We start from the raw sequence: 16,452 nt of genomic DNA, 5'->3' as shown, positions 1-16,452 counted from the left end.
CCTGTGCGTTTAGTAAAGACCCTTGGCTGTGAAACAGGATTCAGACTTCTGTGAGTGTCTGCTGGGTGCAAACTCTGGAGCAATGTCTGCTCCACAAAGAGTAAATTGAGAGGTGGTGAGCAGTTGTTGGGAAAGCAGCTGAGGATTATTTATTTTCCTGGCCTATTCTTCCTGGTGCAGGAGAGCGTACGGGAACAGAGCTCATTTAAGTGAACAAGCTCAATGAATATTTTACAGGCCCAACAAAGTCACTGCAGCAGCGGCACAACGTTGTATATTTACTGACAATAAAATTCACTCTCATTTCTTTAGAAGACCCTGTCAAACAAGTTTGTCTGTGTTAACAGCACACTGAGCCATGAATATTCTGAATTGTTTGACAAAAATAAATATTGTGTTACCTAAAAAATAAAATTCCTTGTTAAATTACAGTAAACTACTGGCAGCTACAATCGCCAGTAAGATACCATTACTTTACAGTGTACCTACTGTATTCTAAAACAACAGTTTAAAAAACATTACAGTACTATACGGTGTATTTAGATGTTTGACAATATAATACTGAAATGTTTTGTTGCCATTATAAAGTTTTTATATCGTTCTCATTGTAATTTCAGTTTACGGAGTGTAGCCATGTACAAAAATACTATAAAATCAAAGAATTGTGAAATGTCCCCTGATATCCTGCTCTGGAGCCACGTTAATGCAAAGTGGACATTTTGGCTAAAAACATGGTTTAAGTGACACGGTTTTCAGGACGAATTAGAATTTTGGGGTAAACGGACACTTGGATGACACCACAGGAGCAATATTTAGGCATTAAATCTTTTTTTCTGTTGTTTTTTTTTAAACATTTGAAGAATCAGTCACCTTTTACTTCAATTGTACTGGAATTGGCTGCAACTCTGTTTACCCCTGAAACTCCAAAAGTGTTTTGTGGAATCAAACACTTCACCCACCCCTCCATCGTCATAGTGGTGAGTAGATATTAAGTGAATTTTCCTTTTGGGGTGAACAATCCCTTTAAAGACGGATTCATGGGCTGCAGGCTGCAGCTGCTGCCAGGTCAGGGAAGTGGAAGAAGAAGGTGTCTGTTTGAAAGAAGAAGTGATTGTGGGGTTTTTATGTACCTTCCTGTCGCCTGTTGGAAGTACAATAGTTAATGTCTCATCACTGGGAGAGAAGAAGTGAGCAGCAGCAGCAGCACAGTCTCTTCACTATCTGCCAGCAGCCACCTTAAACTCGCTCCCGACGGCGCGCTCCCGCCAGTGATGTGAGCGGAGCTGTCGGCAGTGAGATCATGTGAGAGTCCACGCTTGGAGAAAGTAGGTTAGCAGGGTAGACTGAGAGGAAGGCAGGCGGACAATCACAGCTCAGAGAGAGAGAGAGAGGCGCATACAGAGAGGGGGGGTCGCCGATCACCAGCACTATTCCACCGTGGAACTATTCGGACAGAAAAGAAAAACAGAAAGAAAGCTGATCCAAATCTATTCGTCCTGTGCGTCGAGACGCGCGTTTAGGATGCGATCCAAAGCAACTTCCTGCACTCTTTTATTCTGTTCGGACTTCACCGAGCGATAAAAGCGAAGGAGAAGAGTTACGGGTTTTTTTTCTTCTTCTTCTTCTTCCTTCGTCTTCTTATTTTGTTAAAGCTGCAGCCGGGACCAGGTGAATATTGACGGAGCCAGCGTCCTCGGGCTCCTGCGCTTTTTCTCCTCCTCGGTCCTGTCACCTACTGTCGCCACATGTAGTCGAGTTTTTCTTCGCCCTGATCTAGAGACAAGAAAACACCAACCATGAGAGGTAAGTGGATCTTCGTGTGTCCTAACACATCTGTTTACTTGAACTTGGGGAGGAAACGTCGCGGTTTGTGTGTGTGTTTTTCGAACTGTCCTGTGCAGCCACTTGTGTGAGAACACGGGATTTGAAGTGCGCCTGTTTTCCTCCAAATGCCCATTAATCCCTCATGACTGGATTATCTGTGCACAGAGCTCCCGGGGCTGCATGCTCCACTGAACTCCATGCAATCTTAAAGACATGGGGCCATTCTGATCATATTAGGGATATATATTATTATTAAAAAAAGTATCTTTCAACTGTGTGCACAGTGGAAAAGTGGCTGCAGAGACGCACTAAGGTGTTGTTTTTGGACAAATGGGAGTCACATCGCACCTGTGGGTCCTTCAGTAAAATGTGCCAGGGGATCCATGTTCGAGTTATGCAATAAGGGGAGGGAGGGGCGTGAGGGGAGCTTGTTGTTAACCAAAACTAGAATTATGTAATGGAGATCTTAGTCGGGTTTATCAGGTTTCTCGTCAGACGAATTTAAAAACGAAAACAGACAATTAGTGTGATCCATTTGCATAACAAAACAGTAAATAAAGCAATTTTCCTGGTATTCATTTACACTGAACCATCAGATTCCTTTTTTTCTTTTTCTTTTTTAGGATAAAACATTCCTGGAGAGTTGTTAAAGTTTGTATTTAGTGGTTGATTAATAAGTGAACGTGGGCAGTGTTGGGGTAAGGCTGAGAGCTGGTGTTGTGGTGTGGTGACTGTGCCAGCATGGCCGACAGTGTGAGCGTACAGAGGGGAGAGAGGGACCTGGCTGTTCCACTGACCTAGTTATGTCACCCAGCATTATACAGCATGGGCAGCGGAGGGAGGGCGAGCGACTGTGGGAAGCGCCGCGCGGCCCGGACGTGTAGAGCCATGTGCGGGTTACAGGCGGCTGAGTGACGGCCCCTGACACAGGCTGAACTTGAACTTGGGGGCAGCAGATGGATGTTATTGACAAGGCAGGCTGTTTGTAAGCAGACTGTGGAATCCAAACTGAAGAATCATAAATCAATGATTGATTCAAACTACTCAAATAGACTTAAATGTAACATGAAAATCACATTTATTCGAAATGTTTATTTTCCATGCAGATCCACAACATGGCTGCAACCTCTAAAACTTTAACTTACCTGCATCCATTACTGATTAATTAAACATTTACAAATCAATCAATTAATCAATCACACTTAATAATTAGTGTTGTATTTTTCCGTTGCTCTGTTTGATTCTGCTCTCCTGTTACATCTCTTGGTTTTTGGTCTAAGCATGGCCAATGTTACAGTCTTTTGTTCTACAGAATAGATAAAGAGATTATAGGCAAGTCTGTATTTTTATCAGGGAGGAAAGAGATGAATTTTTGCACTAAAAAAGGGGGAGGGATGGAGAGAAGCAGAGGGGGCCTCTGATCGAGGGAGGTTCCCTTTCTGGCAGGATATCCAAAGGTAAACAAACCGTGGCCCTTTCTTAGCCCATAGCTGTGAAAAATGTGGGTTAGTCACTCAACCTACCATTTCCTCAACAAAAAAAGAGCGTCAGCATTTTATTTCTTTAAGCCTCGGTTTTGAACACGCTTCTTCACATTTGAAATCATGCATCATTTTTTTTAAAGAGTCATTTCAGATGTTTTGGCACATTGACAAGACTTTTTGTTGATGTCTGGGCCTTGGGCACTTCCTGGACAGAAGAGCGCACTTTGTATATAATGTGTAAACACAGTGAGAGATCATGAGACTCATATCATACACTGACACCCGCAGGAAGAGGCCTCTGAAATTCTTAGCTCTCTAATCCCCCCACATTCTCTGTGGGCCTCAACTTGGCCTCCACTGGTATTTGCATCTTTCAAAATAGAGCCTATTGATTTGAATGCTCTGGCAGCCAGACTGTGTACATCCAGTTGAGACTCCATTGTTCTGTTTGAAGGAAGACCATCAGCGGGGAGGGGGAAAAAAAAGATTATTACAAGGTATTAAGTGGAATCAGTGAAATGATCTGATAGCAACTAAGCTTTTGTCACGTATCTGAGAATATGATAGAGTTAACTGAGTAATATGGGGATTTAAATATTCAAATAATATAGAAAAACGTTGCCACACATGGAACATAATTGCTAAAGAGAAGTATAAGATCCAACAGCAGTGTATTGTTGTGATACATCTCCGTGCTGAACTGTAGAGCTACACCCAACTGTGAGGCATGACACAACAAGTGCTTCAGCACTGCTAAGACGTACACAGCCCGAGCACACAAGGCTCCCGCTTCCCTGTCTCCACATGCTCAATCTCCTTATGAGCAGGTCATGAACAACATTCAAACACGCCACTGAGATCTGAGTTGATCGGTTGGTTGTCTGCATAGTATCGTGACTCACGTAATAACACAAACAACCTGTACCTGATTATAACTGTTTTCAAACGTCGTGCAGGGAGGATTTGTGCACATGTGGAGGGTTAAAATTCATTATTTGGTTCGTCACACCACTGACACCCTGACTGGAGAATACATTAGATGCAGGGAATTGAACTGTGAAAAGGCCTTGGGTGTGCCACACAAAGTTACGGTCTCGCTGGTCAAACACCTTTTCTTTGTTTGCCATTGAATGTGGAATGACAAGTGTGGCTCCTACTGCTACTATTGAATTTGTCATGTTTGTTTAGTAGGTTGTTTTCATTGGGTATTTAGCTTCACAACAATTGTTGCCAATTATTTATTTAATTCAAAACATACAGCTTACTACTTCTTGGGAAATTTTCTGACAATCATTTATGTCACTATTGACGCAAAAAGTACTGAAAATTATAATTATATTATTAGTCACATATTATAATAAACAGAATACAGATGTGTTGTAGACACAGTTGGTCCAAAGTTTAAATATGTTGCCTTTGGCTCCAGAACCTTTGTTTTCTCTTTTTTCATGTTTTTTTCAGAGGAAACAATCACAACAGAATTCTATCACTGATAGACATAATAGTTACTTGCAGCCATAGTTTTTCTGTCTCTGTTGGTTCAGTGACACACCCAAGCTGTCTCTGTTAAATTTCTGCACTATTAATTATTTGTATGTGTATAATTGGTTTAACTGTGTGGTAATGTTTCATTCATCAGGTTATAAAAGATGAAATTACATTAAATGAAGGACCATTAAGGAGATTAATCTCAGTTTACTGTCTGTGGGTTGCGTTCGGATATCTGCGGAGAGTCAAGAGAAGAAGAGTGAGGGAGCATGAATGTGTGGTTGTAGCAGCAGGGGTGGGTGGCGAGGCATCTGTGTAATTCTGGCTCCCAGCACAGGACAAGAATAGAACAGGTTGAAGCAGAAGCTCAATGTCAAAGAGAGGGGAGGGGGCCGGATAGCTGACATTCAAGTCCTGAGTTTGTCTGCTTGGAAGTGCACTGTGGCCAGGTATAGAAGGGTCGTTAGTGTCCACATGAAATATGTTTTTTCTCTCACACAACAATGTTGGAATATTGCATAAACAACAGCACATACAGACATAGACTTCATTTTAAATCAGAGCTGTGTCTTGTGTTATAGCTGAACTGGTAAGTGCAGTTTTTCTAGCCTCATCACCGCAGCCTCTCTTGGTTCATTTAGCTCTTACATAACACAGGCCAATTTTCGAATGCAACTAATGAGCCTTCAGGGAAATGTTTTATAGGGGAAGTCTGAGCTCTGTCAAGATCCACCTTAAAACTGATCTGCGGAGAGACGGGATCGCGCCTGCCTGCCTCCCTCCTTCCTCTCCCCTTGCAGTGGGAAAGTGTGTCAGTAGGACAGAATGTCCACATGAGCTGACAGGCCGGAGCACCGACCGACAGATGACGCAGCCAATGCAGAGTAGGCCGGGACAGTGCTCAACCAATGGGAAAGGGGAGAGCCGGCGTAGGGCGGGCTCTTGGTGTTGCTAGAGTGAGCCCTGAATGAGTGTTGTGAGGAATGCTCACAGACTAGAGTTATATAATCAAGAGATGAGGGAGGGGTGGAAGGGAACCTGAGAGAAAAAAAGGGAAGGGAGGGCGGCAGGGGGAAGAGGGAGATATTTTTCCATTGCATGCCTGCAGCTGCCCTGATCAGTTAGAGTATTTTAGTTACAGTTTCAGCAGAGAGAGACGGTTGACTGCAGCGTCTAAGGAGCTGGAAATTTGTGTTTTCCAGTACCCAAGTGTGCAGTAATTCCCCCTTAATCAGTGGTTTTCCACACATCGTCCCAACACAACAAAGGAGGCACAAATACATATTTTTAGTAAATCAGACGGCAAGGCTAAGAAGCAACAATCTTAAGATATAGTTGCTGTTGTTCTTTTCCCCTCAATCGAGAAAGAAGGAGTCTTTGTTATATGTGCGAATGTCATGTGATTCCCTATCTGTTTGTGTACTCTGTTCCCTCATAGGGGCCTCATGAAGGCTGCAGACAAACACAGTTCACAGCAAGTTATCTCCTCTTGTACTTGTTGTGGGAGAGTTTGTCTGCAAGGTTGTTGTTATCAATAGAAAAAGATTAAAAAATATATATATAAATACACTGTATATGACTTAATTGATGCAATTACACTCTGGTTTTTTTTTCATTATCACACTCGGGTGCAAAGTGCAGGATTTGACTCAAGCACCGATGGGTTTTAAGTTTCTTCACCGTGTTGATAATTAGCCAATAATAACAATACATTTCTTAGTGCTTTTCAGTTAGTCACATGTTTTACTAACACGACGCAGCAGAGTTCACAGGTCATTCAGCATCGTAAAAGAGAGACAGGAAAGACTTGAGGAGAAAAGGTTGTCTTAAAAGCCTCCAGGTGAAAGAAGTTAGTGCTGTTTGCTATCAAGAGATTGTGAGGTAATGTCTTAAGAAGAAGACTGACCTCAGGAGAACAGGAGGTATATAACACTGTCAGTAAAATATTACATTAAAATCTGTGAACAGGAGCTTTTGTCTGAAACCTTTAACACTGCCAGTAAAATATTACATTAAAATCTGAAACTTAAGGCCTCCTAGGGACAGGAGGCAAGGAGAGGTGCAACATGACAAAAGACTTGCAAATGCATTTTGTATCAGTTGGAGGCAGGAAATAGACTTCTTATTGAGCCCAGAGTACATGGGGAGAGACAGTAGTCCGACTGTGCCTAGATAAAAGCATGGGGCAACCTTTTTCAAGGACAACAGAAGATACAAAGGAGCGACTGTAATTTTGCCGAGGATTATAGCCGGAGAAAACAACATGATAGTGCAACAGAGGCAGGCAGGAACAGAGGGGAGAGGCCTGAAATAATTAGGTTCAAGGAAAAAGTAATAAAAGGATGACGTGTTCAAGCAAGGACAATCTGTTACACGTCACACTTTATATCAAATAATCAATATATAACACATAAGGATTTGCCTATTTTGTCAGACTTAACTGGTACTGTTTATCATAAGCATTGTAAATTTACTATGTCCAAAGGGCGACAAAGAAATGGAAAATATTAAGGGTTGAAAATGACTAACTGGGTAACACTAGAAAAGAAAGAACGAGGAAGAAATACATACAATAGAAAACGAGACTTCAATTTTACACGTCAACACTGATAAATACAACACAACCAGCTGTTTCTAAAGCAGAGCTCACAGCGAGGAGGGTTCAGAATATTATTTACAAGTTGAGAACAAAAAAGATATTTTTGGTCATTTCACTTTAATCGACAGGACAGTAAAGCATGAGATTGAGAGAATGGGGGGATGTAGTAAAGTGCTGGGTCGGAACCAAACCCATGGTCGCTTCAGGAGGAACCAAGCCTTCTTTGCATATGAACAAGTTGAGAACAGTTGTAGCGCTTTGTAGACGTGTCACAATCAAAGTTGTACAACATCTTGGATTGAATGAGTAGTTCAGAGAAGTCCCACTGACTCCCCTCAAAGTGAAGCAGGCACAGAATAAATGCCAAATATGGGCTTCTGTAAAAGTGCTTTGTCTGAATGGATGTATCATGTTACAGAGTTGTATTAGTGTATAGTTATTTACTATATGACTCAAGCCAAAGATGTAAATCCTGAGCAGATGATGGAAACTGAATTGAATTTGATTTGTAGCCTTCTACATTAATTTGAGACACATGAGGCTGCAGCTTTCTGACCGTTCTCCCATCCCTCTTGTTTTCTGTCCTGCAGCTCAGATAGAGGTCATCCCCTGTAAGATCTGTGGGGACAAGTCCTCAGGAATCCACTATGGAGTCATCACCTGCGAAGGCTGCAAGGTGAGGAGGAAACCCAGAGGCTACCGGACCTAAATTTTAATCAACCTGTTTTATTTAAAATGTGCAGGCACTCATCGACAGTATGTGTGTGTGTTTGTGTGTGTGTGTTCGTCTAGGGTTTCTTTCGTCGGAGCCAGCAGAACAATGCCATGTACTCATGTTCCCGACAGAGGAACTGCCTGATTGACCGAACTAACCGTAACCGCTGCCAGCACTGTCGACTACAGAAGTGTCTGGCTTTGGGCATGAGCAGAGATGGTAAACACAACGCATTGTAACCTCTTTACACACCTACTGTAACCACAACATTTAGTAAAACTGAAGTTTTGACTTCCAAATGACAGGTTTAGTGGAGATAGGTTTCTCCTGTGTGTGTGTGTGTCTTTAATTTAAAGCTGATACCAGGAGAATTTGAAGCCCTCAGCAGTAATGTTCCACATCAGCTGTTGTAGCAGAGCTCACCACACGTTCTGTGAACTGCTGAGAGAAAACAAATATGGTATATAGACTGAGGAGGTGGTGGACTGTCATCATTCAAACTGGATATAGAAACAGGAACATACAGTACTTGCAGATAAGGTGGCAGAAGGAATCTTATGTGAGACAGGAATATCTCACGGTTAGATTGAGGTAACAGCTACAGATGTGAAGGTCTTGCTTTGACTACAGAAACATGGAGATCTCCCTGCACAAATTCGAAAACAAAAAATACAATTTGTTTTAAGAAAACAAACACATTTCAATCATACAGTGTGTAGTTACAGTTGAGATTAATCTTTTTACTAAAACCAAATGTATTTTCTTTTTCTCTCTGCAGCCGTGAAGTTTGGTCGTATGTCAAAGAAGCAGCGCGACAGCCTCTACGCTGAAGTGCAGAAGCACCAGAAGTCCCAGGAGTGTGTGGGCTCTGGAGGCGAAGGCTCCACCACTCTTTCTTTACCCAGGGAAGATGGAGTCTGCGGAGGCAGTGGGGAGGATGGTGAAGAGGGCCTGAGTCGGTCCTATAGCAGCGGGGGATCCAGCTCCACCCTCAGTGACCTGGACGACATTGCAGCGTTGCCTGACCTGTTCGATCTGCCACTGACCCCAGAGGAGGCCAGCGAGTACTGCAGTCTGGAGCTGCTCGGCGGGGGCACCAGCACCGGCAACACCTCTAACTCATCGTCCTCCTCTTCTTCCTCCTCATCCTTGTCCAATCAAAATTCCCCACAGCAGTCTGTACTGGACGGGGTGGACGGCACTGGGATACAGCTCCTGCACACACACTCTCACACGCATGTGCTGCTGGGACACACACTGCTGGACCATCTGCCTGATGACTGCTCAATATCAGACCTTGGTGAGAAACAATATAGTATCACATCATTTTTATACCCACTGTACATACAGTGTGTGTAGTAGTTATTTCGCAGTGGATATTAGCAAGCCTTTTTGAAACTTAATAGAGAAACAGGCCCTCATGCAAGATATTATATAAGACAAATTGTAACGTGTCATATTGCTCCCATTTTTCACTTCCTGCTTTGTGCTCTGCAAACTAAACACTTTTGTAAACTGATTCACATTAAAACTGTCTGAGCAGCTCAGAGACCATAAATCCTTTTATTGTGAAACATTTACTGAAACTGCGTAGACGTTATAACAGAAGACAACAGAATGAATCATAACTAATAAATCAATGACAGAGAAGAGACTTTCTCAGTAAATTCCTCTACAGGGAATAAACTGCTATACAAATGTTATATGTGTAGTGTTTATTTAGTTGTTTTTTAATTACCTGACCATTATCTGACAATTGGCTCTTGGGGAACTTAGTGTGAATTATCATGGGCAGATAAAGAGATAAAGCTGAAGCGTTATTTATTTTTAAGAGGTTGAAAACATTTTTCAGAGCTGGTGTCTGGAGACCTTGAGGAAGAATGCATTTGTGTTTTATTTTACATCTTTATGGATGTCAGCAACAACAAAGGCGGCTTTAAAAGGGACTCTGAGGCCATAGGTTAATATTGCGGCTGCTGGATATAATGAGTGCAGGAGGTGTAGGAGATGCTAACTTCTGCTAAAATAAGCTGATGAGCCAGTAGCTCTTTAGTTCCTTATTCAAGATCACACTACTGCCCTAATCTGTGAATATGTGCAGTAAACCACACCCATGTTACACTCTGCCGCTGTCTCTCAAACCTACCACTACCAAAAATAATCAGTGTAAGTTACACTGACGTTTGTGCTTATTTTGTTCCACAGAGCGCATCACTCAGAGTATCGTTAAGTCTCACTTAGAGACGTGTCAGTACAGCGCAGAAGACATGAAGAGATTCACCTGGGTACAATACACTCCTGAGGAAACACGTGCTTTTCAGAACAAGGTACGTGATCAAGCCCAAAGCTGTTTGTCACAATCATCAGTGACATTTATTAATACTATCTCCTGTCTGCTTCTAAAACATCTTGTTGTTGGGTAGAGATTAAATATCTTTAACTGAAGATATCTGTTTTGTCTGTGCACGCAGTGAATCTGATTGTGTATTTCTGTTTGTGTCACTGTTTCAGTCAGCTGAGTGGATGTGGCAGCAGTGTGCCCACCACATCACCAACGCCATCCAGTACGTGGTGGAGTTTGCCAAACGCATCACTGGCTTTATGGACCTATGCCAGAACGATCAGATAATACTGCTGAAAGCAGGTCAGTGCACAGTCTAAAGTACTCCCAATAAATACTTCACACTTCAACATACTTCATTTATACAAAGGAAACTAAGGAATTCATTCTCTGAAACTTGCTAACTTCAGTTCCTTCCTCTGCTTTGTCTCCAACCTTCTATCTTTGCCTTTTTTTTGCCATCTTTTCATTTGTTTTAATATGTCACACCTGGTTCATACACCTGATGAGAACTGTACAATTCTGGAAACAAAATTTGCATTTATGTTCTGTATCTGTTCAACACCTATATGTGACATAAAATACATTGATTTGAAAATAATATTGCACTCTGTAAATGTTTTGAATTTATAAAAATAATGGTTCAAAAATGTCATATATGCTGTGTGCCAATCTGGGTAAAAAAATTATTAAAACATTTTGTTGTGTGTTTTGTGCATGTTGGAGTATCTTGGACCTTCTCTTTCTTTCCCCTCCTCCTTCTTCTTCTGTCTCCATCTCTCTATGTCTGTGCCTCTATCTGTGGCTGACCTTTCAGGCTGCTTGGAGGTGCTGCTGATACGTATGTGCCGAGCTTTCAACGTAAACAACAGCACCATCTTCTTCAACGGAAAGTTCGCTCCGGCCCAGTTCTTCAAAGCACTTGGTGAGAAGCAGGTCGGGTGGGAATGTAAATTGTGTCACCTCTAAGACATTCAGATAATTGACGGGGTCACACATTAAAGCATCTCATACATCCTGTCCCTTATGTAAGCTGCAAAGTGTTACGCCTTTTTTTCCATTTGCACTGTGCACTAATTACTGTCAGAACACACCAGCTGTGTATGAAAATGCCAGGGCTCTCACTGTTCTCAATCCATTATTGACACAGATGCGTCTGCAATGAAATAACACAATAGCATAACTGTGCTTATTATTCTGAAAATGTTTCTGTAAGACAATCTTATCAGTTTCAGTCTCACCACATTTTCATTGCATCAAATCACTTATTAAAACCTAAGTTATATTTGATGTGTACTTTGACTTTTTAGTTTGGTGCATGTCACATCAATTAACTTGGAGGAGGCAGGATTTATAACCTATACTGCAGCCAGCCACCAGGTGGTGATTGAGACACTTTGGCTTCACTTTTGGGAGCAGTCATGCCGTCCATCTTTAAATTTTGGTATTTTCATTGTCAACTACAGTAGCTCATTACATACTAGTACCTCCTACATCAGTTGTAGTTTTAAGGACCATTTAAGTCTTCAGACTGTTGTTTTTGCCGGTGAATTAAAACGATATTCTGTGTTTTTGCAGGTTGTGATGACCTGGTCAGTGCAGTGATCGACCTTGGTAAAGGACTCTCCCGTCTACAGCTGTCTGATGAAGAGATGGCTCTGTTTAGCGCTGCCGTCCTTCTTTCCCCAGGTGAATATTCTTTCTTCTCTTTTTATTTGTCGACCACAAATACTTTGATAAACACAAACATGGTCAAGAGGGAAGCAGCTTTTATATTATGGAATAACAGCGTTCCATTTAGTGCTGTTTTGTCCTTGCTAAAGAAAGACACACTGACTAAAAGATTTCCATTTTCAACATAAACATTCTAAACAATATGCCATTTGTTTTCGATATCTTACATATGTAGGTTTTCAGTCCACTATTGCAGATTGATATACTTTTAATGATTTTGCATTGTAAAAATTGTATTTTTTTAGCGGTACACGTGTTTCCGAATTACAAGGTTTAGAGAATCAAATTATTCACATTTGTAATTTTTTAATTTGTGGGGGGTCACTAAGGCTATCACCTTAGGTTTGAATATTTTACTCATTGTCAAGATCATATTATATCAATCAAATAAACCTAAATACGTAAACACTTTAACACTTAAATACACATGGAATATTTTTTTTATATTAGCAAGCATACTCAGTCACTTTAATGCTAATGTGTGTTCTTTGCACTCTTGTTACCTTGGACTTGTGTTTTATTGACTTATATTGAAGAACTTAAATATCTACTTCTTTTGCTCATTTTTACATTTTATTAATATTTTGATCATTATCAAATTTATTTTCCTTCGTAAATCTTTATAACAGGAACAATTTGATTTGAGGATGACACTTTGTAATTTTGTTTTTCTTGCACATTAATGCAGAATGACAATAAAGATCTTAAATGTTGAATTACGGACAGAATACAGACAGCATGGTGTATGATCATTTGATTTTAACAGTAAAGCTATTTAAGGAGAAATTAACAGAGGAAACTGTATGTTAAAGGTAAATACTTTTCTCCTGTAGATCGACCCTGGTTGACAGAAGGCCAAAAGGTTCAGAAACTCCAGGACAAAGTCTACCTGGCTCTGCAGCACAGTCTACAGAAGAGCGGTACTTCTGACGAGAAACTGGACAAGGTAAAGCCAAACAGTTGCAACTACTACTTCTTTAACATGCACAGTTGTGTGACAGACACAGACATTTACCTTTTGTATCTCCTCTGTCCCCACAGATGATATCCAAGCTGCCCACAATGAAGTCTATCTGTAACCTCCACATCGACAAACTTGAGTTTTTCCGTTTGGTCCACCCAGAGACCGCCTACAGCTTCCCGCCACTGTACCGGGAGGTTTTTGGCAGCGAGATGTCTCTGCCAGACTCCACAGACAGCTAGACAGATAGATAAACACACAAGAGAGATGGAGAGTGTGTATTAAGTGGTAGGGAAGCAAAAGGAGCGACAAAGAAGGATAGAGATGTTGAAGCTCAAAAACCAGCAGTTAAGAGACAATCCAGGACTTGTAATACTTCGTCTCCCATGATCCCAAAGTAGTCCTCCATTTTCTCAGCAGGCAAAGCACCTTACACTACAGACCACACATGCTTATGGTCCCCTGCATATTGTAGCATTAACAACGAGCGGATGGACACTGTAAAATAATGACAGCACAGCAGCCCGCATAGCATTAAACAGCTCCAAGCTCTAGGACTTGTTTTAAGATCAGATCCGCTGTGGATCACCCAAACAGTTATGAATGTACCTCATTGATGAGCACTAGTGCACAAGCCAGAACCCAACAACCGTGAATGTACGACCCTGCCACTCCAAGACACATCGTGTTAGAATGAAGTCATATTGATCACCAGGTCTCGCAGTTAATATAGCTCTCAGTAAGTAGTTCTCTCTGTAATAAAGCATCTCAGTATGGTACACATGTGTATTCGTACAGACAATATCTGACCATTACTTAGGGACCAAGAACACACGTCATTTTCTCTGCTATAAAACGAAAACACAGATACAATATGCCTCGTGGCTTAGGCTGACCTCCTACATCATTCGAGAACCAGTCACATACACATTTAGACGGTGTTCGGTGCTGCCTTTTTTGTAGGATCTTGTAATGCAATGAGAAACCTCAGTCCCATACACCCCTTTCCTTGAAAATGCCACTTAGAGACAGGACAAGAAGAAAATCTTTAATTTATATACACATTTATAAACAAATATTTTAAATAAGAATGTAAATAGATGACTATATAAGTATATGGAGAGAGTCAGAATGTGTGTTCAGTTCAGAGAGAAAGCAGAGGAGTGGATAGTGAGATGTTAAGGAGGGAAAGAAAAGATGGATGCGTAAGGATAGCTGATTTCTTTGGACTCAAATGTTTTTTCTGGACTATTTTTCCTCTCTTTGAAGGACTCTCAGGTTTCCATGGCAAAAGACCCCGTCTTGCCCCTGGTGCAAACCCAGCTGGGGTTACGTGTGGTCATCAGGCAAGCGACGGGGTGGACACTTGTTGCTGATGCAAAACAGCAGGGGAGGCAGTGTGCCCAATCAAAGGCAAAACAAAGAGAAAAACATTGCCGTCGTCTTGCATTTGAACTGAGAAATTTCAGTTTGCACTGTGGCTGCACCCGTGCCCCTGCCTAAAGAGACAAGAGGACAAACAGGACACTAAGGAGAAGAGAAAACGAGGCAAAAGATGACTTCATGAACTGTAAAATAAAAGTGGACACAAGGGTCTGCCCCCTGTTTCTAACCAGCAGTCAGAAGACTAGGTGTAGTATAATTATCAATCTCATGATGTTTCAGTAAGGAAAAGGCCGGGACAATGATGGTCCTAAACGCGTATCATAAACCCCTCCTGCTGGTTGGATCAACTGTATTATTTTGTACATTTGCTGTTCCTCTCTCCTTTAGTCCGAAAACCCAGCACTTGTCAGAATACCAAGCACTTCTACTTTCCTCTTTCTCACTGGACACTAGTCTAAGACCAGACAGAGCTACCAGCTGCCCCCCTGAGTTGGGCCTCAATGCCAGTAAGACTCAACCGTTTTCAGTCTGTTTGATTACTTTTGTCTTTTATTCCACGTCTGTCACGCAACGTCACCCATAAAAGTTTTGATTTGTCATGTACATAAAGTAACACACTTCTTGAAGGTTGTAAAAGCATTGAGATAATAAAACATGTCTTACTTGGGTTGCTGTGAAGTTCTCGAGCAGAGTCCGAGGGGACCTGCTGTTAGCCGCTCAGGGAGCTAGCTGTGATCTCTCGTCCCTTTATTACCAGTGTCGTCTTTTAGCCTTGTACTCCTCACACCTTTGCACCTAAGATGAGACCCATAACCATAATCACTGTGGACGTTAGTTCTATTTTTGTGAATGTTACTCACAAAGTGTCAAAGCCCTTCCCGTTTGTCCTAATATTGTAACATTAAATTTAAGAAGCTGAAATTAAAAAAAAAATCAGTTAGAGTTCAAAAATGAATTTCATTATTCGGTTTAATGTTTCTTTTGCTGTGATTTTCATTGATTTGTCAGTCGTTATCCACCTTTTTTCTTTATGTGTCCCCACTTTTTGTCTTGTAAAGTCTGTGATCTATTTTTTTTTAAATTGAAGAAAGATTAGGAAAGGTACAAACAACAAAAGAATAGTTTGTCTTCCTTCTCTTTCTCTGTATGACAAAATGTACAAGAGGTATATTACTAGTCCAAAAGTAACTGAGTCACACAGCTCGATATATATTGTTGTCCAATGGGATACCTTATATGTGGTTTTAAGAATGTAATAAATTGTTTCATTTTCTTTTGAAATGTTTCACTGAGTCTCTTTTTGCTTTCATATCAGCAAATATGTACAGTGTGTCTCTGCATGTTAACTTAACAGATGATCTCTAAAATCATCTAATATTACACTGTGCATACTCTTTTCTATCCATGCCATTCATTTTAACTGTTAATGGATTGTCAAAAAATGTATCAGCACCAATTAATTTGCAGCTCATTTGAAACGTCAATCGATCAAGAACTCAATGGCTGCAGCTTCTTATATACTAGGATTTGCTGTCAGGAATGGGCATAAAACAATACCAGTAATTGTTGCCTGTATAATTCAGTAGCAATAAAACAGATCCACTATACAGTATATCAGTTCTTCAAATGTTTTAAAAAAACATGCAATGGCTCCATATTGCTCCTGTGGTGTCATCAAAGTGTATATAAGCCCTGAGATTCAAATTCGACTCTAAACAGTACATTTACACCATGTTTTTAGCATAAATGTCCACTGTGATCCTCCTTTGGAACTGCGTTGGCTGAAAACATGGTGTAAATGTACTCACTTTTGAATCGAATATAGATATCAGGGCTTACAGACACTTGGATGACACCACAGGAGCAGTATGGAGCCACTGCATGTTTTTTTTCTTATTTTTATAAATTTGAGGAAGTGGT

The 16,452-nt window shown here is 41.1% G+C and overlaps 1 protein-coding gene across 1 annotated transcript; it reads left to right on the top strand.

Annotated features, from left to right (window-relative positions):
• Positions 1–1,261: 1,261 nt before the first annotated feature.
• On the top strand, positions 1,262–15,813 carry rorcb (RAR-related orphan receptor C b). Its single transcript, XM_020113376.2, has 10 exons — positions 1,262–1,803; positions 7,986–8,071; positions 8,188–8,329; positions 8,889–9,410; positions 10,316–10,437; positions 10,622–10,754; positions 11,269–11,376; positions 12,030–12,140; positions 13,019–13,131; positions 13,227–15,813. Exons 1-10 carry the CDS (start codon positions 1,797–1,799, stop codon positions 13,386–13,388), a joined length of 1,506 nt encoding a protein of 501 aa, XP_019968935.2. The 5' UTR covers positions 1,262–1,796; the 3' UTR covers positions 13,389–15,813.
• Positions 15,814–16,452: the final 639 nt, after the last annotated feature.

This window comes from Paralichthys olivaceus, chromosome 16 (genome assembly GCF_024713975.1).
Source record: "Paralichthys olivaceus isolate ysfri-2021 chromosome 16, ASM2471397v2, whole genome shotgun sequence".
Classification (NCBI taxonomy): domain Eukaryota; kingdom Metazoa; phylum Chordata; class Actinopteri; order Pleuronectiformes; family Paralichthyidae; genus Paralichthys; species Paralichthys olivaceus.
The sequence above is the reverse complement of the archived record's forward strand: the minus strand, read 5'-3'. Positions and strand labels throughout refer to the sequence as shown.